We start from the raw sequence: 25,578 nt of genomic DNA on the forward strand, positions 1-25,578 counted from the left end.
TTTTTTTTGGTTGCAGCCATCATTGTTGTTTGGCGGGCCCAGGCTGGGGATTCGAACCCGCCACCTTAGGTGTATGTGGCTGGAGCCTTAGCCGCTTGAGCCACAGGCGCCGAGCCAGGAATTAAAATTTTAAAATAAATCATTGTCAATGAGATCTCTCCCTCACACAGAGTGCTAGCTCAGCACCTATTAGTCATGTGACTTTACACAAGTTACCTCGAGTGTTCCCTTTTCTCTATAAAACTAGGATAATTTAGGTACTAATTCATTAGGATGGATGGATAGATTAGATAGATAGATTAAATTAATACGGCCTAGCACATAGTAAGTTCCTGAAATATTGTTATATTATTTCAGGGGTTATTATTTATTACTGTCATTATAAATTGCCCAACAAAGTACTTGGCACTGAAGATGCTCCAAAAATGTTTCTTCCCTTCCTCCCTCTCTACTGTGTACAGAGGCTTTGTGTAAATAGAGGACAAACCTCTAGAATCTAGAGTGTAGATCAGGCGTCCTCTAACTACAACCTGTGGGCCACATGCGGCCCACCTAGGACATTTATCCAGCCTGCTGGGTGTTTTTACTGCCGCTGCCGGTCCTGCTTAGCAGCTGACTCATCCCGAGGCCCGCAGTCCAGCCCTCCAACGGTCTGAGGGACAGTGAACTGGCCCCCTGTTTAAAAAGTTTGAGGACCGCTGGTCTAGATCAACATGGAAATTTTACTTACTAGTTTTTTACAGTAAGAATATAAAACTTTATTTAGCTAACAATAAAGCAGAAACCCATTCGTTTATTTCCTCGTTCTTGCTGTAATAAGCCCAAACAGAGTAAGTCAGTCAGGAGAAGGAGAATCTGAATATAAAACGCTTTGCTGTCTTAGCTCATCTGGTATTTCACTCTGATTTGCACGTTCTTGGGTTGTTTTTTTTTTTTTAATCTCTTCCAGCACTCAAGCATCGAGTACTTTGATCTGGAAGGAAGCAGGGCATGATCGAACACAGGACTTTTGTTTTCAAGGGCCAGAAAGGGAGGTTAGGCAGCTTGTCACAAGCCAGGGATGGCAAGAGGGCAGCATGGCTCTCCCGTGCTCCAGGCTGGGGTGCAGCTGCGGCTTCTCCCCTCCCGTCTCCCCTGAGATTGAGTTGGAGGCACTCACCAGCACAGCTGTGCCACTGACACGCAGGCTTCCCAGGAAGGCATGGTTTAAAACACCGTCCTTTCTAGCAGCTATCAACAGCTCATTCGATTCCTTTTTACCTGAGATGGAAAAAGCATTCTCTTCCCTTCAGTCTCGTGTTCATCACAGATTTGAGGGACCCGCTCTCAGCAATTTTGGTCTCTGAGTTTCTGAATGATGTGAGCTATAAAACAAATGGGAGATCCAAATAGGCTGTCACCTTTATTCCTGGGAAAAGCTGGTCTAGAGAAAATCACAGATGGCCCCAATAATTCTTCTCCCCTCAAGCCTCAACCTCCCCTCAGCCCACCAAATGGGGAAATCTGAGTCCTGAATCAACACTGGTCCAGGGGGAGAAAGAGAGAAGATAGATAGCCTTCACCAGTGGGGGCACAGGGACCAGTGCTTATATCCTGGCAGGGGGCCTCCTCCCAGAAACCAAAGGAATGAGGAATGGGTTATCCCTTCTCACAAAAACACTTTTTTTTTTCATTTAATTTAACATGGCAGCATGCAATTGTTTTTGTATCAGCTTTTATAAAGGTCAGCGTCTTTACGAGAAAAGTTAATGGTCGTTACATGCTACTAGTGCGCTTGAGAACTTTGCCCACCCTGCGTATGTGTTTCATTGCACGTCACGGCGATCGACATGTGCGTATTGTTCTCCGTTCCTGCTTCTGTCTGCGACATCATCTCAAACACGTCCACACGGCAGCATCACCCACGTGGTCACTTTATTTGCATTTCTCTCAGCCCTAGAAAGGTTGTACATTTTATAAGGGGCGCCTGGGCCTTGATTTTTATTTACCTGAGCAAATACTCTTCCTGCTTGGAATAGTTGGTCCTTTTGTTAGTTATGTTTAGCACACACATTTGCATTGTGCTGCTTTCTTCTCCTGTTTGGTGTTCAGCATTTCATTTTGCAAATTAAAAATCAGAAAGTTTTGTAAGTCAAAGACGATCCATCTGCTTCCTTCTTGCACAACCTGAATAAATATATTTCTACTCGTCTATTTTTATTTATTCTACTTGGGAAGTTTTCATTTTACTTTTCGATCTGTATGAAATTTATGGCCATCTTGACTCAATCTACAGATATAAAGCAATTCTTCATACTCATATTCAACTATTATGTATTAAATAAGAATTTCTTATCCCACTAGAAAGACATTTTTAAACATATTTTATATAAACCATAACTCATATCATGGTAAATCAGATTCAGTGGTGAACTTAAATATATTACAGCATTTTTTGTTCTTTAGAATTAGAATTGACATTTTCTTAAATCTTAAAATCCAAAGGGCCGTGAACCCTGAGGTCCATCTTTCATGCAGTCGTTGAAAAGTAGAATCAGCTGTCACATAGGTGTCCGTGAGAACCTGAGAGAATTCCTGCCACCCATTCTCCATGGTGACATTCAACTACAAAAACAACTTCAATTAATCTTGAACCTTGAGAAAGTTTAACTGAGCAGAAGTTGATGTTCATCACCCACAAACCAGAGAGTACCCCTAAAAGAAAGAATGATAATGAACAGTAAATGGTTTTTAAAAAAGAAAAAAAAACTTGGAATAGAGTCACAAAGGTGACATCAGTAGAGATGGATGCAATTCCTAAACTAAATAAAAAATTTTTTGAATGTATCTTTTGAATCAGTCCCTGAAAACTTTTATATGAATCATATTTTTAAAACATCAAAAATAGTCGTATGCAGGACAAGATGGTGCTCTAACACGTATTCTCTTGCTAATTCTGAGCACATGTCTTCTTTCTTCATCTCCATCTCAGGGCTTAACTTCTCACCTGGACTTTTCCCGGCTCCCACAGCATCTAGCCCGCAGTAACCCCACCCTGGGTCTGTTTCTGCAGTCCGCCCACTCTCTTCCCCACAGCATGTCTGTTTTCTCCTTAGCATTTGGCATCAAACCTAGCTTACAGGAGGAGGGGAAGGCTGGGGCGTGGTTAAGCACCCACGCTCTGAAGGCAGCCAACTGGGCAGTAGTTTCCACATGCATCGCAACAAGCTATTGGCAAACCTCTGCCTACCTGGTGAGGTCGCTGTGAGGGTTGGCGGTTTCTGGTACCTGATGGATGTTGTGATTACAGGCTCTCAACAGGTGTTTGTCAGTGGGATGAATTCATCACTCTCACTGGTCTGGTGTGCACTTGGGCCTCATAACATCTTTGTTCCTTGTGACTCACAAGAAGAGGAGAATAAGACTGGCACAATTTCCACGTCCAGGTCTACTTATTAGGTCCATTGCTTTCCATGTCTCCTTATTTAAATAAACTCAAAGCACCCACCTACTCTAACTTCAGCATGCTGCTCTCTGCTGCTTTTGTGACCTGATTCTCCCTTGGTAGATGTGTCTGGCTCACTTCACTGTCCTGCTTTCTCCAGCCCTCTTGTCCTTTGTAACATCATATGGATCATATCCATGATCCACAGTTAGATACTGTGACCTCCTGCTTTCTCGTCCTCTCAAGGCTGAAACGAACCATCTCTGCTGCATGCTGGCCACACAGTAAATGCCTTCTGCCCTAGACCTCATCATGGCAAAGGCACAGTGGCCATTGCAGACTCTCTTGCTTCCCTCACTCCTTGTCCTCAACCCAGTGGTTCTTATAGGATGGAACCTGAGCAGCCAAAGCAGCACCAACATCACCCAGGAACTTGTTAGACATACAGATCCTTGGGTCTCATGCTGCACTTACTGGGTCAGAAATGCAGGGGGAGCCAGTGATCTGGGGGAAGGGGGACTGTGATGCTTACTAAAGCTCGAGGACTGTTGCCTCAACCCATCTCATCTCTTCTGTTTTCTCCCTTCTTCCTGTTGGCATTTTACTAATTCTTATAGGAAGCATCTTATGATTGGGCGCCATTTTGAAAGCCAGTATCTTAGAGAACTTTAGGAGGTAGAACATCAAACTAATTTCTAATACTCAATGAGAGCTGTCTCATTCATGATAGCAAGTGATGGTGATAAGCTAAATTGAAGAAAATACAAATAATCCATTTTAATTGGGAGGGTTAGATTCATCCTGTAAGGAGATGGGGACAGTTTTTTAAAATAATGTGAATTTTTAAATACTGGTAAAGTTGCTGATACACAGTACTAGTAAACAGTGAAAGGACGTGGAGGGCCTAAGTAGCCTTCACGTTATTCACACCTACAGTTACGAAGCATTAGAAATTCCCAGCTAATTCCTGAGCTTGATGATGGGTATACAGAGACTATTACAAGAATGTTTCTACTGTGTGTGCACACGTGTGTGTTCAACGATGTCATTAAAAAGATTATCAAATAGTACTTAAAAGTGCCAGTATCATTCTACCTCCATATTATGACTCCAGGTCAAATATTTTCACTTTTGTCACTACCCATCTTAGTCATAAATGATAGTAATGAACTTATTATATCTATTGAATAGTTTTCTTTTGTTTCTACTAGATAAGTATATGTGTGGGTGTATATATATGTGTGTATATATATATGAGTGTGTGTGTATATGTGTAAGTATGTATAGATGACTGGATAAACATAGATAAAATGCTTACCAATGTTAATATTGGAGAAATTACCAAAAGCTATGTAGATGGTGTGTACCTTGCTACTGTAGATTAGAAAACCCTTTAAAAAAATAATTTTACAAGATCCATTAAACATTAGAATATTAATACACATATATTTAATTTATGAGAATTTATTCTAAAGGGAAAGAAATTCTAATTTCAGAAAAATATTATATATAAGAAGATGGTCCTTGTTGCATTTTTTTTCATAATAGCATAATAGCATAAAACTATATATAGCTTTTTGCAACTATATGCAAAAAACTGTAAGCATAAAGCAATATTGCTTACAATACCAGGGAAAAATGCAATACACAAAATTTGGTACCTAGAAGGATTACGACCATGGGAAAATATGTTTCTGTTGGCTAGAGTGGCAATAGGATTGGTATCTTATATCTTCTCTCATTTGTATCTTTTCAAAGGAAATGTATATTTAGCAGTTAGGACACTAAGACTTTTTCTTGGAATTCCCAAAACTTTTTCTTCCCCAAAGTGATTTGGGCCTGTGTGACTCAGCAAAGGGAGCTCCACCAGTAGGGAGCTCAGTTTTTCGAGCATTGATATGTCCCAAGAGGAGTGAGCAGCACTGCTTCTCTATCACCAGCAAAGCCTCTAGCCCGAGCCAGCTGCCTTCATGAAACCAAGATTTGTAGAGAGTTTTGAGTAATCCAACTGCAGTGGCATCTGTTCCCCACCCCGATATTGCTTCGACAGCATTTTTAACTGTTAAAGTGTACGGCGATCATTTGATTGCATCTCATCCCCAAAAAGCAGAGCTTGGCAATAGCGCCGAGACCTCCTTCCCTTCTAGTCATCTTAATCAGGACTTTCATTATGCTTGGAACATCAAGAATCAAAGTGGTTTCCTAGAGATGTATTAACGTGAAAGGCAGCTGCATCATTATGAAGCAGAACTCCTTCCCACAGCATCAGTTCGAACATGTTAAATAATAGCATGGCAAGAGGACTGCGGGCCATATATGATGGGATGGTGGTGCATTATGACAAAGCCCTTCCCATCCCGGAGACTCCCAGTTCAGCCGTGGAAGCTGTTTATAGCACTGGCTTACTTAGTCTGCTTTGCCTACTTTTCTTATTAATGAGTAGAAATCATATTGCTGATCCCAGTTATAACTTCTGCCACCATTTGGAGCATTAAAAAGTCTGAATTCGTTTCATCTCATGGTCTTCTATTCAGTTCCAAAAAAAAAAAAAAGTCTGAATTAAAAGAAAAAAAACCAACAGTCTTCAAATGCCAGTGCTTGCCTGCTTCAGATGATTGTTTTGGTATGCATTATATTTTTACCATTTACAGAAGATTCAGGGCAAATACCGTATGTCCTTGAATCCTGTGCTATTTAAAGCCTGATGGTGTGTAACTTTCTCTATTGAACATACATTCACTGAGCCAGTTCTCATTGGCGTAGGGGGAGAGAAATCCTGTGTGCTGTGTGTGTGTGTAGATAGATCCAGATATCATTGATATGTAGAATCAAATCTGTGGGTGGAACATAGCAAACGTAAAGTATTATTTACCCAAGATTCACCTTGGAGTCACCTCAACTGTTTGATTTCCACAAGTAAGTCATCTTTCTTCTGGTTTAAGCCAGGTAATTGCTCTGCTGGTTTCTGTGTTTCTGACTGGGCATAACTTAGTCTTTCATCTGGATGTTTATTCATCTTACTGGAACAGCTTTCAGTCCTCTTTAAAAATTAATTCGACTTTAATGTCTAGTTATCTAAGACTCCCGTGGGCTAGGATGAAATCACACTGGGGGAATTTTGATGTGACAAATGGCCGTTGTGCAGGAGCCTTTGATCCACCACTGTGGTGTTAACTAGCTACCCCTTGTTTTGTGGAGCTTTAAAGGGGATCAAAGTCTGCAGCACACGGTGTGATTGGTAGCCGGGATTCTGGTGCTTTCCACATCCTTGGGCAATGAGAGGCGCCCCCGCCCAACCTTTAGCGCCTGGAGAAATTGGACAAAGGTGAAGGTAAAGAAGGGATGAGGCTTTTCCTAGGACGCTGCTGCTTGTTGAGTGGCATGAAGCCCTTTGCTCCTGAAGTAGGAATTCCTGATCCTGGATTTCCAGTCTCTCTGAGGTCTGCTGAATTTTTCCAAATTTTTAAAAAATTATGAGGAAAACTTAATTGTGATTCACTTGTATCTTTTAAAAAATCAATACATAAAAGATGTGATGGATGCCGATTAGAAAGATGGAGAAAACAGGCAAACGGCTGAAGATCATTGGAAGTTATTGCCCTGATGCTTAGACAGACAGTTCTCTAAAGATAAGATAAAATGTCTTAAATGCTAAAGAACAGATGTCGGCTTTAGATACTGACCTCGATAAAGACTGTTTAAAAGCACCTAGATGCAGCAGGCAGTAAATCTCACTCTTTTCTGGAAGGCAGACATTGTCTAACTCTGCAATCTCTTCTTCTGACAGATGGGGAGCTCTCCATATCAAATGAGGATGACTCCTTGGAAAACGGCCAGTCCCTGAGTTCCAGTCAGCTGTCTCTGCCTGCTTTGTCCGAAATGGAGCCAGTCCCAATGCCCAGGGACCCCTGCTCGTACGAGGTGCTCCAGCCTTCAGACATTATGGACGGGCCAGGTAATGCCCTTGGCAAGGTTGTAGAGCAGGATGTGGCGCTAGGTCAAAACTTGGCTGAACTTGAGCTTGTACATGTATTAGGGCCCATTCTAAGCAATACAGATCTGGAACTTTGGATAAAACTGATCTCATTGTAGTTTTTCGTACATACTGAATGTTTGTAAAATGGGGAATATTTATACCTCTTGTACCATGGTTTTTAAAACCTTCCTGTATAACCTTATTTTCTTTCAAGAAGAGATTAGCTTGCTTTTACAATATTGATCATTGACAGTGTCATTGTTTTGTCTTTAATACTCATCTCTAATGAGATAAAGCAGAAGAATCCTACGTTTCCATGTGGTACCTACCTAATTTGCCTGTTGGAAATGCCTGGGCATACCCTTTAACATAACAGTTAATGATAGTATCAATTTAGTAGATTGTATCAATTTACTGGATACAGTCAATTAATTTGTCACATAAAACATATATGGTTTATTGGGTAAATGATAGCCTGCTGATGGATGATTTTTGATGCCATCCAACTGTCACCTCCTTCTTTGGCCCAAAGTCATCTGAGTGGCCAATGTTCTTCCTCTCAGGTTTGCATATTGGCCGCCAAAGGCATCCCTCCCCGCAGCTGGTGAGGAGGGGTGTTTGTTGTCAGGAGACAAGTCTAGGGTGGGGAAGGAACCTCAGGGAATATCTGGAGCACCGGTAGATGAGCCCTGTCCTTTTGCCACACCATGGGCAAAATCCATATACCTAGGGGGCCCCCTAGGAGGCTAGGAAGGGTGGGTGGTGTTTCACAGAGTTAATGCCTCTGCTGCACTTGGACTAACCGACAGTCACTGTCCCATCGGTGGCTCCCACACTGGTAATCACAGTGTCCCTTGAGACAGGCAGAAGTTAATGCTCACAGGAATTCTTTGCAGGGCTTTCATGCTCCACAGAACGCTGTCTTCCAGATCACGGGGGAAGACAAGGGCAGAGTGGGAGGAGTCATTTCTGGGCATTCCTGCTGCGGCAGTGCTGGGGTCAGAGGGCAGGCAGCTGAGTCACATTCCCTGTCCCTCCCCACTCCTGGCCCAGGCAGACCTTTCCAAGGGAAGCAGTGAACTTTTTTAAATCGAATTCTTCCTTCTGACCCTGGGATCAGATGGATTGGATGGTCGTAGTGAAATCTGTCATCCCAGGGAAGTCATGGAGTTTTACTCTGTCATGGGCAAAGCCGGGAGCATGGGAAGGAGATGCGTGTGACAGCTCTTTGTGGGAGGCAGCCAGAGGTTCCCCTGCAAGGGAAGAAAGGGTTGGGCCCAAAGCAGAGCAAAGAGAAATGGGGGAATTAAAACAAGAAAACTGTAGTTCTGGTGAGCAAGAGGAAAGGGAGGAAATAAAAGGTGCTGACTTAAGGGGCGGCGCCTGTGGCTCAAAGGAGTAGGGCGCCGGCCCCATATGGCAGAGGTGGTGGGTTCAAACCCAGCCCCAGCCAAAAACTGCAAAAAAAAAAAAAATGCTGACTTAAAGCACACATTGCCTTGTCAGAGTTTGTAAGAGCCGGTGGAGGCAGCGTGGTGTCTGTTAAACTACAAAGTACTGACTTGGGGGCCGCTGCTGAGCCCTGGGCACCCAGAACCCCAAGGAACAGCCACCCAGGCCTCTGTGCAGTGTCAGCCTTTCAGGCTGTCATCAGTCCCTGGTGTCCCAGACCTGCGGGCAGGACACGGGAGGACCCAATGGATCAAACCAGGATGCACTGCTTGTTTGAGTCCACTCTTTCCTCCCCATAGCAAAAGGCCAGCAGGCCCAAGCCAGGGTGCAGGCGTTCAGTCCCAGTTTGCTTTAGAGGGGGCTCTTCCCCATAGATTCCTGTACCTGCCCTCGCACTGCTCACTGCTGTGGCCCACAAATCACATTTCGCAGCATCCATAGGAGTTACACGATAAACGCCGAGTCGGAGATGGTAAAGGAGAAAACATCCTTCTCTCTCTCCCTCTCACTCTTTCCATCTCTCCCTCTCTTCCTCTGCCTCCTTTCTCCATCGAACCTGCTTTATCGGATTTCTGGTGTCCTCACTGTAATCTTCTACACGTATGTGGTGGCCCGAAGCCATCAGCGCTCTGCTGTGTCGCTAACCCACGTCCCTGTCCTGTGTCCCCCGCTGGCCCCGCCTGCACTGCGTTTGTGTAATGTCTCCTGTGTATCATGTGGTTGTCCCCTCAGTGTCTGAAGAGAGTCCCTCTGCCAGTGAGTGTGGAGTCCTCCTGTCCCAAGATCCTTCAGCCAAACCAGTCCTGCTACTACCCCCCAAAAAACCTGCTGCTTTCTCTGGAGACCATGAGGAGACCCCAGTGAAGCAGCTGTCCCTTCTCAAGCAACCCCCGGCCCTGCCTCCCAAACCCACTGCCAGGATTGCCAACCACTTACCAGGTGAGTCGAGATGTCTTCGGGGGCGTGCCGCCCCACCTTCCCTTCAAGGGACTATTTCTTTCTTTCTTAGACTTTCTATCTCAGGCCTTACTGCACCTCTCTGGGGAGGGCACCCTGTGGGGTGTTTGGGTCTTTCTGTGTATGTCTTGGTACCTACAGTCATAACCAGGATTTGTGTTTTTGTGTCAAGAAGCATTTGATATACACCTGCCAGCCATTTGCCTGGACCCTTCAGTTGTGTGTGTGTAAATCTGTACATTGCATTTACGTGACTAATTCAGGATAATTTGCCTATCTAGTTCCTGAAGTCACCATACATAGGGAAAATGGGAAATTGTACCTTAATTTTAAAAATATCTCTATATATTGTCCACCTCTTCATAAAACTTTATAGTGAACAATTTATTTTTGCAGTTTTTGGCCAGGGCTGGGTTTGAACCTGCCACTGCCAGTGTAGAGGGCCAGTGCCCTACTCCGTTGAGCCACAGGCACCACCCATAAGATCTTTTTTTTTTTTTTTTTGGCACCTCCCATGGACCTTTTTTTTGGCTGAGGCCGGGTTTCTCTGGTGTATGTGGCCAGTGCCCTACTCCTTTGAGCCACAGGCACCGCCCATAAGACCTTTTTTTTGGCAGGGGCCAGGTTTGAACCCACCACCTCTGGTGTATGTGGCCAGCTTCCTACTCCTTTGAGCCACAGGCACTGCCTATGTAGTGAACAATTTTTGAATGAAGGCACATTAGCTACTATTTCCCATTTCCCCTATATATGGCAACTTTGGGGACGCCTATAGATTCAGCTTTGACAGTTTTGCAGAGATAATAGTGCCTTCTTCCCTTCCTGAGAAGTTTGTCAAGGCTTGAAATGTTTTGTCTTTAAGTTATTGATCTGAAGCCCAGTATCTTTCTTCTATTAAAATTCATTTCAGTACTGTCTGTTCTTTTTAAAAAGAACAAAAGCAAAAAAAAAAAAAAAAAAAAAAAACCCAAAGTTAATCTGCCAAGCACATGATAAAATACTTTCAGAGGAAGAATAAGCTTAGCAGTGTTGTCCTAAAATGGTTTTTCTATTTTCATTTTGAAGTGTTACTTAATGAATGTATCCACAGTTATTGGATTGGACGTTCAGTGAAATGGCACTTCACTGCACACTGGCACGTGAATTAGATACCATTTTGTGGTTTAAGGCTGTGGTATAATCAGAAATTAAAGGATTTCAGGTTATTTCTCCAATTTTGATTCTAGTCCTTACCCGATAATTTGGTATTTTTATAAATAATACCCAATCAATCTCTATAGCATTTTGCAACATTAACAGGGGGAGGCATAGAGAAGAATATTCACCTATATTATAATAGAAACACTGAGGTCTAAGAAAAATAAGTGGCATTTCCAGGGCTGGTAGGAATTCTGGAATAGAGGCCTGGGCAGACCCCAAGTTCCCAAACTCCTACTTCAGTGAATGTTGTTCTCATGCTACCAGACTGTCTTTCACACAGTACCGAGTCCAGCTTAGGTGTGAGTTTGTGTCAAATTACCCCATGAATGTGTATGTCCATCCAAGTTAGATGTTTGTGGTTTGAGAGAGCAAATTTCTACGCAAAAGAAACATTCGACACATCAATAGCAAGTTAGTTCAGTGCCCGAAATTCAAATTCATGGGTGAAATTGGCCGGGAAGCCAGCCTCCTTCTAAGACATAACAACCATCTGTTTATCTAATAAAAATCAAATATTGCTGTACATACTGTTTTATCACCTGCTTTTTGCAGTTGGTAATATGTTGTGAACTGATTCTCAGGTTAGTAAATATTCCATGACGTGATTTTATTAGCTGCTGAGTGTAGCTCAGGGTTTACTTAACTGACTCCTGGAGGTTTTTTCCATCATCTCTATTGTAAAAGGACAGCAGTGAACCCCCATGAGAGCCTGTGTTTATCTTTACAAGCATCTCTAATTCATGGAGGCAATGCAGGCTTTATCAGTGAGCCCCAGAGCTTAGGGCGCCTGGTATCCACAGGATCCTTTACATTTTGAAAGACTGAAGGTGTTACCTACATTTGCCTCCTCTCTCTGGCTTCCCTCATTCTTTCCCAAGAGAGTAGACTGTGTTATCTATATGCCTTCCCTCTGTATAGCTTGGATCAAATGAATAAAAATATGCCAAAGCTAATATCTTTACGATCCCCATACCTGGTAACCTCTTAAATATGATAGAGACAAGTAGAGAAGTCTGTGCACTGTGAGTCTAGTGCTACCCTTTTGGGTTTAAATTCAATTAGACTTGCTTAATTTTTATAAGTGAGCAATCAGTCATAATGAATCTGCGTCACCGTGAGGCAGCTACATTAACCCTGTTCCGTTACTAATTACTCCAGAGACATCTGGGCCATGTCAGATGGAATTAATAAACTGAGAATTCCAAAACTCTAAACGGAGACCTATGAGTTTTAGTACGTTCTCAGAGTCTGTTGTTTTGTTGACATGTTTGAAAGGAAACACGGGACAATGGAAAGACATGGAGCATGATTAATGGAGAGTGACAGCGGTTAATGGCGTGGTAGAATGCTAGAGGAAATATGAGCCCGCACTGGAACTGTTTCCAAGTTCACAGTCAGGGAAAGACATGCAGAAATATCTCTACTTTGGCATTTGCTTCCACTTTATCAGGAAAATCATAATTAACTTGCAAGCGATTTGTCTCACCCTTTCCCTCCATGCATCAGCCAGTTTGGAGAGAAGCTCCTTGCTCCCCCAAACTATCTTCTTTTCCTATCATCGTCCTCTTCCATCTCATCTTCTCCAACATCAGCCTGTGCAGGGGCATGAAATATGGGGTCAGGAGCTGCTGTACATGAGATTTCTTCCTTTCTGCAAGTACAGTGTCAGAGATGGCTGTATAACGAATATGATCTGAGGTGAACTGATTCTCAAAATGCATCCTTTTTAGAATGATGGATGACTCTGGAAGAGAAGGGTGATGGAGGCAAAAGACACTGTCTCCTCCCATTGTAAGTCTTCATCAATCACTTCTCCAAGCATCCTGGCTCCAGAAATCAAATCTTAAACTCTGCATGAATAACCCATGCTTTCTGCATACAAGTACACCACGCGTGCCCATTGAATGAAGGATAATCATCTTACATGGTAGCCAGAGTTAACAGTGTGATGTTCACACTTGTGTAATAATAATGACAGCTAGTATTTTTTGAGAACTACCATGTACCATTTAGTACTATGAGGTAGATACCATTATCATTAATACCTCCTTTTCATAGCAGTTGAACATGAAATTTGAGGAGTTAAAGGACTTGGTTATGGTTCCATAGCCAGTAAGTGGCAGAGATAGGAATGAACCCATTTTATTTGACTCCAGAGTTCCCACAACCAAAACTGCATACCATCACCACCAAGATGCCCATTCCCAATTTTTTAAAATCATCAGCTTTATTTTTTTTTAATTTTGTATGTTTTAGTCTATTTAAGCAGTTAGAAAATCTGCTTTGGTATGTTTATAGCTTGTATTAGTCAGTAGTGTAGGCTGCTGTAACAAAGTAACATTGACTGGGAGGTTTATACAACAGAAATTTATATTCTCATAGTTACAGAGGCTGGAAAGTCCAAGCTCAGGATCTGACAGGGTTCTATTTCTGTTGAGAGCTCTCTTCCTGGCTAATAGACAGCTGCCTTCTTGCTAAGTTCTCACATAACAGGGAGAAAGAGATCTCTGAAGTTCCCACTTAGGATACTAATCCTATCAGATTAGGGTCCTACCCCCAGGAACTGATTTAACCTTAATTACTTTCTTACTCCAGATATGGTCACATGAAGGGCGGGGACTTCAACATATGAATATGGGAGAGATACAATTAGTCCACAGAACAAAAAATTTATCTGGTCTTTCAAAAATAAGTGATATACTCAAGGCACTTGATTATGAAGAGGAAGACCTGAGTTCGTTGGGTTGGGTTTTAAAGAACAGACTAGCAGGAGACAGTCTACGGAAGAGTCAGGAGCAGGGGCAAATCACACAGCAGGCAGCTGGACACGATTTGGCAATTCAGCAAAGAAAGGAAACTGCTTCTTGTCAGAAACAAGTTCCTCTGATAATACGCACCTGCCTAGGATTTGTTTGTGCTGTCTTTAGAACCTGAAATGAAAGTTGTTATATTCTCAGAACCCATTTGACTGCTAATTCCAACATTATTATCAAAGTGTTTACAAGTCAGTTTTACCTACAAATGGCATCTGTGCCCTGTGGTGTTTCTCAGCCCTGGCACGTATAGGTGTCTAACGAGAATCCTCTATCCAGTCCTTGTCAAGCCAGACCAATATTCCTATGTATAGCTGTCTCTCTAGTGTCATGGACACTGTCCCTGTTCTGCAGTTGCATTCTGATACGTAATTTCATTACATTGCTTGTTGCGCTCTGATTCTCTGTCTCCCCTGTTATACCCCAACCACCCCTTTCCCCTCCTCTGTATCCTTCTTTCCAACCCTCAGAATCAGTTGGCTCCTTCTACCTCTGTCCCTGCTTTCCCTCCCCGCATTCCTGATGGTACAAGAAACTGAGGATTAGGCTGCTGTGAACTTGGACTTAACGTGTGTCTTTAAATGAGGAAAATGTGTTGTAACATGGAAATCTCCTAATGAGGTTTAAGGTTTACAGGCTCTTGGTGACTGATACTTAGAAGGTGTTCTGTATTTGTTATGCTATGGTCAGTTAAGTGTGGCCACAGGGTTTTTTATACTTGCAGGCCCTGGAGATGAGAGGCTTGGGTCACTCACCACATAGGGTGCATAAGGAAACATCAGAAGGGTTGAGGGCAGAAAGCGGGAGCAAGGGGAAAGCCAAGGCCAGAGCTTTTATTGGAGTTTTCACAGAAAGGCAGGACAGAGCAAGTGAACAGTTTAGGACTGGCTAGGAGGAATAATTTCAGCAGGCCCTAAGCTACGGGTGCCTGGTAAACTAAGCTCTAGGTGCCTGGTATCTGCCCTTGGGATGAGTGAAGCAGAAAATGTATTCTCGGGTGTAGGGGCCAGATAGAAGAGGTCTGACTCAGGCTTGGAACTGAGTTTTTGTTTTGTTTTGTTTTGTTTTGTTTTGTTTCAGTCTCACTCTGTCACCCAGAGTAGAGTGCAATGGGGTCATCATAGTTCACTGCAACCTCTAACTGCTGGGTTCAAGTGATCCTCCTGCCTCAGCCTCCCAAGTAGCTGGGACTACAGACACCTACAACTCTACCTCGCTAATTTTTCTATTTTTAGTAGAAACAGGGTTTTACTCTTGCTCAGGCTGATCTTGAACTCCTAAGCCCAAGGGATCCTCCTGCCTCAGACTCTTAGAGTGGTCGGATTACAGGTGTGAGCCACCGCACCAGATCTGGACTGGTTAGTGTTTATCTCAAAGTCACGCTCCTGGCTGAGCCCGTAAGAGTTGGCTAACCCAAGGAAGCTAAGTCTCTTCTTGGTCCCAGAAGGGGTTTTAAGATGTCAAAACTTGTATTAAATAATAGAAAATAGAAAATATAAACAATGCAGAATATAAGTAAAGGGGTCACTTGAATTTATTTCCTATGCTCATCTTTCCATGTTTTTCCACTCTTGACTTTCTTTTCTCAAAATCTGGCCGTCCTTTTCATGGTGTATATAAGTACTATCTTATTTAAAACATTTCTTAAAGGATGCTGTCTGCTCTGATGTCTGTGACCAGGGCAAAGATCACAGCAAAACACCTGTCTTTTCTGAGACACTGTCAGGTTGGAAATTTAATTCACTCAGTGCTTAGGTTTTTGAATGCCGGCTATGTGCAGGGTACTCTGCCAGCCTCATAGAATATACAAAAATTGTTAAGGCCATCAACTGTAGGAACTGCAAGCTGTGATAAGCTACAGAAAATGTTTACTAGGAAGAGGTATAAACATGGCTCTGAAGAAATCCAAATACTAAGAGATCAAATCCTTTTGAAGGAATCAAAAAAAAGCATCATTAAGGAGGGTGTACATAAGATAAGCCTTAAAGATGAGTAAGATTTTGACAGGTGGGGTTGGAGAAGGGGGTGGTTCTTGTAAACAAGAAGCCAAGTACACAAAGGCGCCTGAGTACAAGGCTTATTACATTCAAGAAATAGCAAACAGTCCCACTTGGTAGGAATGGGGGAATTTTGTAGCATAGTAATGAAAGGTGGGGCTGAAACTCTGAGGCCCAACACACACATACACAAAGGTGGAGCTGAAAAGTGGTTTGTAGTGAAACTGGGGAGAGCCTGGAATGCCACCATGAGGGTTTTAACTTGGAAGGAAGAAGTAGGTGACGTTTGTGGACTATTAGCGGTGACCAGTGATTCTAGCCAAGCATGTCTCCTACATTTTCTTGGGGGATAAGATGGACAGTAATGCTGTTGGATGGGCTCATAGCTAGATGTCTAATGTAACTGGGGGATGTCCAACATCAACATGAATTTGCTATCCTTATTTTTATAATGTCCCAGAGGTGAGTTTCATGAGGGCAAGTGTTTGGTCTGCCCTGTTCCCTGCTGAGTCCTGGGCAAGTGCTCTGCTCTACAGCAGTAGAGCAGGAAGCCTTGTGAGGGAGGGAAGCCCATTGCTGGAGGCCTTTGGGTGATCTTGTGCCTGTGAGTTCAAAGCAGTATGCTTGCTTCTCCAATTCTCAGTTCAGCCGTAGATTAAATCTGATTTTCCTGTATTCTGTAGTGTTCAAAGGAATTCTGATAACCTCGATGAAAAAGCAACCCCTTGAAAGAGTAGCAGTTAGAACATGACAGGCACCATGTTGGTCAAACTCATGGTCAGCCCTGGGTCTCAGGGGCTGCACTAGGGATTTCAAGGGGAAACAGGCATGCTCTTATAGACACCAACTACAGGTGTTTAGACCAGACACTGTCATCACGATAAATGCAAGAGATATAAGAAGGATTTCCAGGGAGGAATAGATAGCGCTCATCCACAAGATACAAGATTAGAGAGGAGCTGCAGCCATCCTTGGTTTTCCCTTAAAATATTTACTGATCTAGCTTGAACTTATTTATACCTTTGCCATGAATATTCTACCTCTTAATAGCTCTATATATATTCTCTATAGCGTCTCCTTTTCTATGATCTAAAGTTACTTACTTCAGACTTCATAGTTATCCCTGGCTGGAGTATTCTAAGAGCCGTCACTCTCATGAGTTTCTGATTTTGATTCAATTCCTTCTCACCTCTGTCCGAGAAACAGGAGTCCTGCATGACCCACCCCCCACAGGCACCCGGGGGGTCAGTACTGTGATCTGTTCTTCTCCAGACTTCTCACCTTCCTTTATGTCTCTCCTGCAGAAGGCTCAGGTCCAGCACTTTGGTTATCAACTCAGGGCATTCTCATTCCCAGTCTCCCTGAAAGTGGCAGCACTAGGCCATTGCTGCAATAATAAACAATATGATTGTTTATGTAGATCATTTATACTTTTTTTTTTTTTGAGACAGAGTCTCACTCTGTTGCCCAAGCTAGAGTGCCATGGTGTCAGCCTAGGTCCTAGCAACCTTAAACTCCTGGGTTCAAGTGATCCTCCTGCCCTGACTCCCAAGTAGCTGGGACTACAGGTGCCAACCACAATGCCCAGCTAATTTTTCTATTATTAGTAGAGATGGGGTGTGGCTCTTGATCAGGGTGGTCTTGAACTTTGCACTTCAAATGATCTTTCCACCTTGGCCTCCCAGACAGTTGGTTTTACAGGCTTGAGCTACCACACCCAGCTAGTGATTTATAGTTTGTAAATCTGATCTTCTCAACAGGTATCTATTCCCATGATGATAGGAACATCTATTATTTTAACTCTTTGAGAGCAGTTCCCTGGCAATGAATATGGTATCATTATATGTAAATAATAATAATAATAATAAGTCTAACAGAATTCTGTGCCCTGCAAAAGTGACATGCCACATAACTCAGCTGGAGAGTGACCTCACAGCCAGTGCCCAGTACCTCTGTCTCAGTTAGGCATGTTCTTCCCAACTCACTGTCAGCTTCCCAGATGGTCCTGGGAGGGGCACATTTAATAATGCATTGTATATTTCAAAGTTACTAAAAGAGTAGATGTTAGATGTTTTTGCCACCCAAAAATGATAAGATGATGAGATGATGGATTTGTTAATTAGCCGGATTGAATCATTCTACATTGATAACATACATTAAAATGTCACATGGTACCCCACAAATATAGTATCAGTTCTCATCTGTCAGTTAAAAATAAGATTTAAAAATATTTTTGATTGAATTTTTTTTTTTTTTTTTTTTTTTTTTGTGGAAAGTAGCTCTGAAACAGCTGCTGGGGCTGGCGATGTGAATGCTATCGTGGCCCTCAATTTTAGGATTCCAGGACGTATTCATCACTGTTAGCTGTCATTCTCACTTGTTGGCCTGGCTCGGGAGAGACAGCTCAATGTGGACGTTTAACACAAAGTCCCTTTTTTGTTAACTACTGTTTCCCTCCACCATCCCTCTCACCACATGGAGTCACTTGGTACATTTTGCCCTTGACCTAGGCAAAATGCCCGGCTACCTTATCATCTCATAGGTGGTCTGGTGTTCTGAAGGAATTGGTGGAGCTCTTGTGAGCCTTGGGAATGTGATTTGGTAGGTTAGTGACGCTGGACTCTCACTTACGTCCCAAATATACTTCTGCAGTCCCCTTTATTTGTTCAGGTGGAATACCTGTATCTATGAGCAATCAGATTCTACTGCACTGAAACCAGGTGTCAAACGATTGAGAAATTCTGACAGCACCTTGTTTATTAGACACTAAGTGCTGCTCTCATTACCCAATTCTGCAAATGCAGCCACAGTTATAAATGGGCTTCTGCAGCAGGTGCTACTTTAAAAGTCCATTTATGGGGGTAGCAAAGAGGCCTGAGGTGTATTCATTAAGCCCACACTTCACTCTAGACTATAGCTCTATCATGCAAGAAGCAACTTCAGAAGTAATCTTGGCTTTTCATTTGCTCATCTGAAGTCATGAGCCAGCACTGTGACATGTTTGGAAATACAGCCCTCTTGGGTTTTATGGCTCTGTGACATTCACAGTTTGGGTTTATTTTCCTTGTTCTCTGAAACTGGTTGTTTTTGCTTCTTCACTCCATCAACAGAGACAGTTTTATGAATACACTGCATCTCAATCAGTCTGGCTGCAGAAATAAGTCAGCATGCAGAGCGCTTTGTGTGCCTCAGCAGGACCAGCCACCATCCTCATCAGAAATGCAAGAGGTGGCGTGTCCCCCAATAATGGATCGATACCATGCATCAGATAGATGCAAAGCATTTTATTCCGTGAGGGGCTAGGAAGGTAAAGGAGGCATTTTTATCCCTGGCTCTTTAGAGGCAGAGGAACCGAGTCCCAAAAAGGTTAGCTGGTTCGTGGAATCTAGGCTTTGTGAGTCCCAGTTCCGTGTTCCCGTGTGCCAGCTCTCGGTACTGATGCAGTGCCGGGAACTGCGAGACCACACATTGGAACTGGAAGGCCTCTCCGCCTCCCCGCCTCCTCGCATGGAGACCCACCAAGACAGTCCTTTGCGAGCCTCTTTGTGTCCTGTTCACCTTCCAGTCACCACCGCTTTTGTCACCTGCTTGCTTCATATCAAACACATTCTCTGTTGCTCTTTTTGCTTCCACATGCCCACACCAGATCACGATAGGTAGTGTTTTTTGGAAATGTGGCAAGAGTCCTGTTAGCAACACTGCAGAGATAGATGATGCTTTGCAGTTTATAAAGCAGGTCCACATGATCCTGCCAGACCCGCAGAACAACCCGTGTGCCAGGTACTGTGATGTTCACTTCAGAATTAATTAAAACTACATTGGTTGAACTCCTGTGATGAGTCAAGGACTGTACTTGGGGATATTTTATACTCAGACCCTCTACTAACCCATATGGGGGCTTGGTAAAATAAGAAAAAAATACCTTGTGAAGGGTGTTCCTTCCTCTAAGGTGACTCAGCCCGATACCAGGCAGGCGATTCAGCCGTCTCATCCCCTCATCATCTTCCGTGGAGGCTGCGTAGATATTAAGATATTTACTTTTCATGACAGACCCGTATGGTTGGCAGCACTTCCTCCCTACAGATGAGAAAACTGAGGTTCAGGAAGGCTGGGTGTGTTAGGCAGAGCAACAGGGCTTCTTGGTCCTGGAACTGGGCTTAAACCCCAGGTCTTCTGAGTTCTAAGCCGGTGGTGATTTCACCAGGACATTCTACCCTCAGCCTGGAGCAGAAGCCCCCTACAGCTCCTGCCCAACCCTCTAAGAGCGTCACTGGACTGCATCTACTCCTGTGGAAGGCCCTGGGCATTTGTCGTTTTGCCTGTGGAGGAAACAGCCTCTTCAGAGAGGGGTGTCTCCTCCAGGGGTGCTTCTCAGACCTGACTGTGCAGTGTCTCGGGGGAACTTGTCAGAAGTTCTGGGCACAACCCTGAGAACCTGTGTTTCTGCCAAGCTCCCAGGTCACATAGCTCCTGCTGGTCCACGGATCACACTTTGATTAGCAGACCCTTAGGGTAGCAGAAATTGGTCACTAAATTCTAACTTTTCCCACTGCTCTGAAGATATGATGAGAAGGAAAAACAAAAGTGTTGAGCACTTACTATGCACCTGCTAGTGGGTAAAACAGGTGAGGAAATTATCGTACTCAATGCAAGCAGAAATCAGCAACAAGTTAAGAAAAATGAAATGGATTGAACCAACTCTATAGGAAATGCTTTGACAAAGGGAAGCATGGGGCCTCTGAGAGTGCAGTGGACAGATAGGTACCTAAACCCACCCTGAGGGGGGAGGTGGCTTCCTGAAAGGGACAACTCAATAATGAGGATGGTGATAGCAACAAGCTGGGAAGCTGAGATGAGTGGATCACTCAACCCTAGGACGACAGAGTAAGACTCTATCTCAAAAACAAACAAAAAAAGAATTATAGATACTGTCTATTGAGTAAGTGAATACCGGGCACCATGCTACACAGTTTATTACTTTATCTTATTTAGTTGTTGTAATAGTCCTATGTCATGTTATGTCATCCCCATTTCACAGATTAAAAAACTGAATATCAAAGTTGCCTGAAGCTAACAGCTGAATGAGTGCATGATTTTATAATATTTCTTCAATTTTTACTCTGGCAAATTTTAGAAATGATTTTGTGCTTCTTGACCTTATGGGACCTTGTGGCACCTAGTGTAGTTTCCATCCCGGTAGATCAGAGTGATCTGGGAGCATATCTACAAAGCAGGCCACTGGGCAGGCCCCACTGTAGACCTCCTGAATCTGAATTTGGAAGGTGAGGCCCAGGAATTTGTCTTTCCAAGCACCCATGAGGTAAATGAAACACTCCTTTACGAAACGGTGCCATTTTGTACAATCCTGATCTGCTTGTCCTACTTTGTCATCCTAACTACAAAAATCTCATAGCCTCACTAAACAGAAGTGAGTAGTGGGCATATGTGTCTTTGTTTAATAAATACACAGAGTCCACACAGGGCAAATCAAAAACAGCAAGAAGGGAGCAAGAAGAATCTAGACCTACAGAACCAACTCTGTAGGAAGTGCTGATCAGGTGCTTAAATACTAAGGCCTTGACAAAAAGTTTAAGCAAACTTGCCTAACTAAAGAGTTCTAAAGCAAATAAAATAGAAAAACCCACCCACAAGGATATAAGATATCTTACCATTTGCAAAATGTTTAATGATAAATGATTTTTATAAAATTCAATTGGAAGTGCCATTAGACAAATTGGTTTAGGAGATTTCCTTTAATTGCACATTTTAAATTTAGACAGGATAGTCATTAGGTGACTAGGCTTTAGGCAAATTAGGCTTTAGTAAATTGGTTTAAGGCAAATTGATCTTTTACAGTTTTCACATTTGGGGCATAGAAATAGAACCTGGAGATTATCGGATGACCTCTCAGGATGAACGTTGGTCCAGACACTGAATAGAACTGATGCATGCTGGGATATCATACAGCAATATCCCAGCCTTGGGCAGTGTCATACTCCAAGCATTTTAGCACCCCTGAGTCAGTCATTCTCAGCTCCTGGTGTATGATAAGCTCCTAGGAAGCCTTTAAAAATCAAATACCTGGCTTGGCGCCTATAGCTCAACCGGCTAAGGCACCAGCCACGTACACCTAAGGTGGCAGGTTCGAATCCCCAGCCCGGACCCGCCAAAACAACAATGACGGCTGCAACCAAAAAATAGCCGGGCGTTGTGGTGGGCGCCTGTGGTCCCAGCTACTTGGGAGGCTGAGGCAGGAGACTCGCTTGAGCCCAGGAGTTGGAGGTTGCTGTGAGCTGTAATGCCACGGCACTCTACCCAGGGGGACAGCTTGAGGCTCTGTCTCAAAAAAAATAAATACATAAATAAAAATCAAATACCTGGTGCGGAGATTCCTATTTAGTAGGTCAGAGGTGAAGCTCAGGAATATGAACTTTGAGCAAGCATCAGGCAAAATTGCTACAGTGGGCACCCTGTGGGCATACCACGCATAGGGGAACCGTCCAGGGGCCAGTTGGGAAGGGAATGCTAATGCCAAGGGAGCCAGCAGCATCAGCACAAAACAGAGCAGAAGTCAAGGGGCTACTGACCAGTGAGGTCACAAGGGCTCAGACAGGAATGGCTACATGGGGAAAGTGAGTCTTCACTTGTACTGTGAAGGGCAAATGGAGTGTTGATCATCTTGAATAGGAAAGGCATTTTGAGACACAGGTATAACAGAGGCCCTGAAAACGGAATGAGTGTGGTTGCTGGAAAACCAGAGGCCACAGTAGTGAACCAGGGAGATTTAGGGTAGCAGGTGCCAGGTGGAGCTGAGATTGAAAGTTGCACTTGAACTTGCAGTGTGGAGCCATTGTACATCTCAAACATGACTAGTGGGTGCTTTAGGAAGATGGCTGGTAGAGAGTGCAGATGGGTTAGAGGGCTGGGGTGCCATTTTCCACACATGAAGATAAGATGAGGTTCCAGGCTGGCGTAGTGTGCAAGGATCCAGAGAACACAGAAGTTTGAAAGGGATAAGAAAACACCAGGATGGACAGAGATTCAGAAAGACAGATGGTACACAGATGGCTCCAAGTCATGCCTCCAGATCTGGAATGACCTGGTATTAAGATGTTATACAAATATAAAAATAGGCATTGACACATTAACAAAGACCTGAGCTTACTCCTCAGTTATCCACAGTGTTGGGGGAGGATGGGGACTGCACAAGTCTTGACCGTTGTGATGACTCATCGTCGTTACGGCCCTCATTGTTAATTCACAGAAAGCAGATAATTCCACCTGATTTTAGCCTTTTCACCAAATCCATTGAGCCAAATGTGATTGTAAATGATTTGCTTTTGTTCTCTGCCATTATTTAATTTTAGTTAGGTGTAGTGAAATAGCCAGTAAGGAGATGCAGACAGGGAAAGGTGGTCCCCGAGGCCCCAGCCTGCCTCTCCTGGAACAGTGAGAGTGGCCATCTCCACCAGTTTGGTCCAGCTGGTGGTTTTTTCCTCACCTCTTTTCATAGAATTCCTGGGCCCCACTTGACTGATTTTTCAGTAATAAAACCAAGTAGATTTTGCTTTCAAAGCAGTAACATATACTACGATGGATCGGGCACAGGAAGCTATCGCTTAACAAGACGGGCAGAACTCAATGTAATCTCTGCTCCTCCATGGGTAGAGAATTCCACTCTGCCCTCCTGGTTCTCCTTTCCCCTGACCAAGCCAATGAACATCTCCCTGCCTTATACAGAGAGCCAGAACCTGCAAATGAAGGGCTGGGGGTTAAAAGGAACACCTTTAATACTTCCAGACACATTGTATTTTTGCTAGGTTTGTGGTAAAGCTTCCCAGAGCCGCAGGAGTGGACCCATCAATAACAGGAAGTGGGCGAAGGTGTTGAGTTTCTGCATCTCAGCACTTTGGGATTAGCTAGCACTGCCTGCTAAGTTCCTGAATGTGGTTACCTTGCATCACGTCCATGGGGGATCACAACAAACAGGATGAGCCTTTGGGGTGAGCAGGCAGGAGCCTTGTGGTTATGACAGATTTGCATTTTGGTGTTAGGGGAGCAATCTTATCAGGACCTCTGAAATTATTAGACTTTTCTGTGTCTTAGCTGGAGGATCAGCAGTTTAGAGTCCATACACCCACAGCTGCAGGATCCTAAAGTTGTAAGCCCTTCTATGCTCGCATCTCCCCCCGAGGCTGTCTATTTCTGGGGAAGGTGTGAGTTCAACCCTCATCAGATCATCATAGCTTTGGCTCATCTTCTAAACATGGTTTGCGCCTCCTGCAATGTGAGCTTGGCACCAAACAAAATGCTGAGGATACAGTGACAAATTACACACAGTCACTGTTCTCTGGGAAAGGAGACAGTTATGTAAACAGGAAGTGCAGCATCATGGCTTCAGTGTCTCTGTCTCATCATCTGTAAAAGCGAGATAATAATGGCACCTACCTTAGGCTTGTTGACAGGGTAAATTGGTTGGAATATGAGAAGCAATTGAATAATATCTGGCTCCTAGTAAGTCTTGACTGTTGTGATGACTCATCGTCGTTACTGCCCTCATTGTTAACACTGGTGTAACGCACATCCATGGTGCAGGGTGGGAAGAGTGATGATAGTGATCAAAGAAGCCTTTCTGGGAAGGTCTTTGTGAGCTGGCTTTTGAAGGAGAGGAGGAATTGACCAAAAAGACAAAACAGAAAAGAATATTCCAGAGTAAGGGCAAGTATTAATAACATGCCAAGGCTGGGGGAGATGGAAATGCCAGAGGTACAGTGTGGACAAGATGAACCAACCAGCAGACAGCTTGCGGAAGGCCTTGAATGACATGTCAGGGAGGGTCAGTCCCTTGGGAGAGCTTCACCTGTGGAGTAGCATGATCAGATTCGTGCTCTGGGAGTGTAGTTTTGGCAGGGCTGTGGAGGCAGACTGGAGGATGGCCACATTCTGGGAAGACAGATTGCCAGAGAAAAATCTAAGACCTCAGAGATTAAGAGTCAGAACTACGTGGTGTCCCCTGTCATGGGGTGCCATGTGAGGCACTGAGACTCCCAAGTCCTCTCCTACCGTCCCTTCCAGACTGTCTCTCCCAACAAGCCTGCAACCCTTGGGGCTGAACTGAGCTCCACTCCAGTGCTGGACACTTTCTAGGAATGTGGAGTACAAGCAACTGCAAAGTCCTACCCAAAATGCCCTGGGAGCTGGTCTAAGCCTGAGTTCACCACCCCACCCCACCCCCGCCTAAATGTGGAGTGTCTCCTCTAAGCTTTAACAACACTGTCATAGAACCAAGGGGTTAGTTCTATGTAGGTTCCAACAGCCCAGAGCACCCAGCAGGAGCCTCCTTAGCATTGGAATAGCCCCCACACATTGCTGTCACCTGAGCCAGGTGCTGCTGACAGCTAATCCTCACAGCCTCCCAGAGGGGAATGGGCTTCACCAGGTGAGGGGGGCATTAAGGGTGGCAGTGTCAGAGGCACTTACAGGCACACTGTTAGTGGACTTGAACTGAGGGCTGGCTTCCAATCCATGCCTAGTGGGAAGTGCTTGCTGAAAGGATCTGTTCACGCTGTTAGTGGCAAAAATGTAGATGTGGTGGCATATAACAGGACACCCGAGGCTGGTAATTTATAAAGGAAAGAGATTTATTTGGCTCATAGCTCTGCAGGCTGTACAAGAAGCATGGCACCAGCATCCAGTAGGCTTCTGGTGAGGGTTTCAGGCTGCTGCCCCTCATGGGGGACGTGGAAGGGGAGCTGACCT

At 43.9% G+C, this 25,578-nt stretch overlaps 1 protein-coding gene across 12 annotated transcripts in view; it reads left to right on the plus strand.

Moving 5' to 3' along the window:
* Nucleotides 1-25,578, plus strand: part of PHACTR1 (phosphatase and actin regulator 1) — a 522,649-nt gene that overhangs the window by 425,112 nt on the left and 71,959 nt on the right. For 7 of the 12 annotated variants that reach the window (XM_003788309.2, XM_003788310.2, XM_023512323.1 and 4 more), the window contains one exon: nt 7,212-7,379. In XM_003788309.2, coding sequence (XP_003788357.1) covers nt 7,212-7,379 — 168 coding nt within the window. Of the gene's footprint in view, nt 1-7,211; nt 7,380-9,584; nt 9,792-25,578 lie in introns of all 12 variants that reach the window. The other 5 variants (XM_023512321.1, XM_023512319.1, XM_023512325.1 and 2 more) reach the window with 1 other exon arrangement.

This window comes from Otolemur garnettii, unplaced genomic scaffold (assembly GCF_000181295.1).
Source record: "Otolemur garnettii isolate 467f Iridium unplaced genomic scaffold, OtoGar3 scaffold00026, whole genome shotgun sequence".
NCBI lineage: Eukaryota > Metazoa > Chordata > Mammalia > Primates > Galagidae > Otolemur > Otolemur garnettii.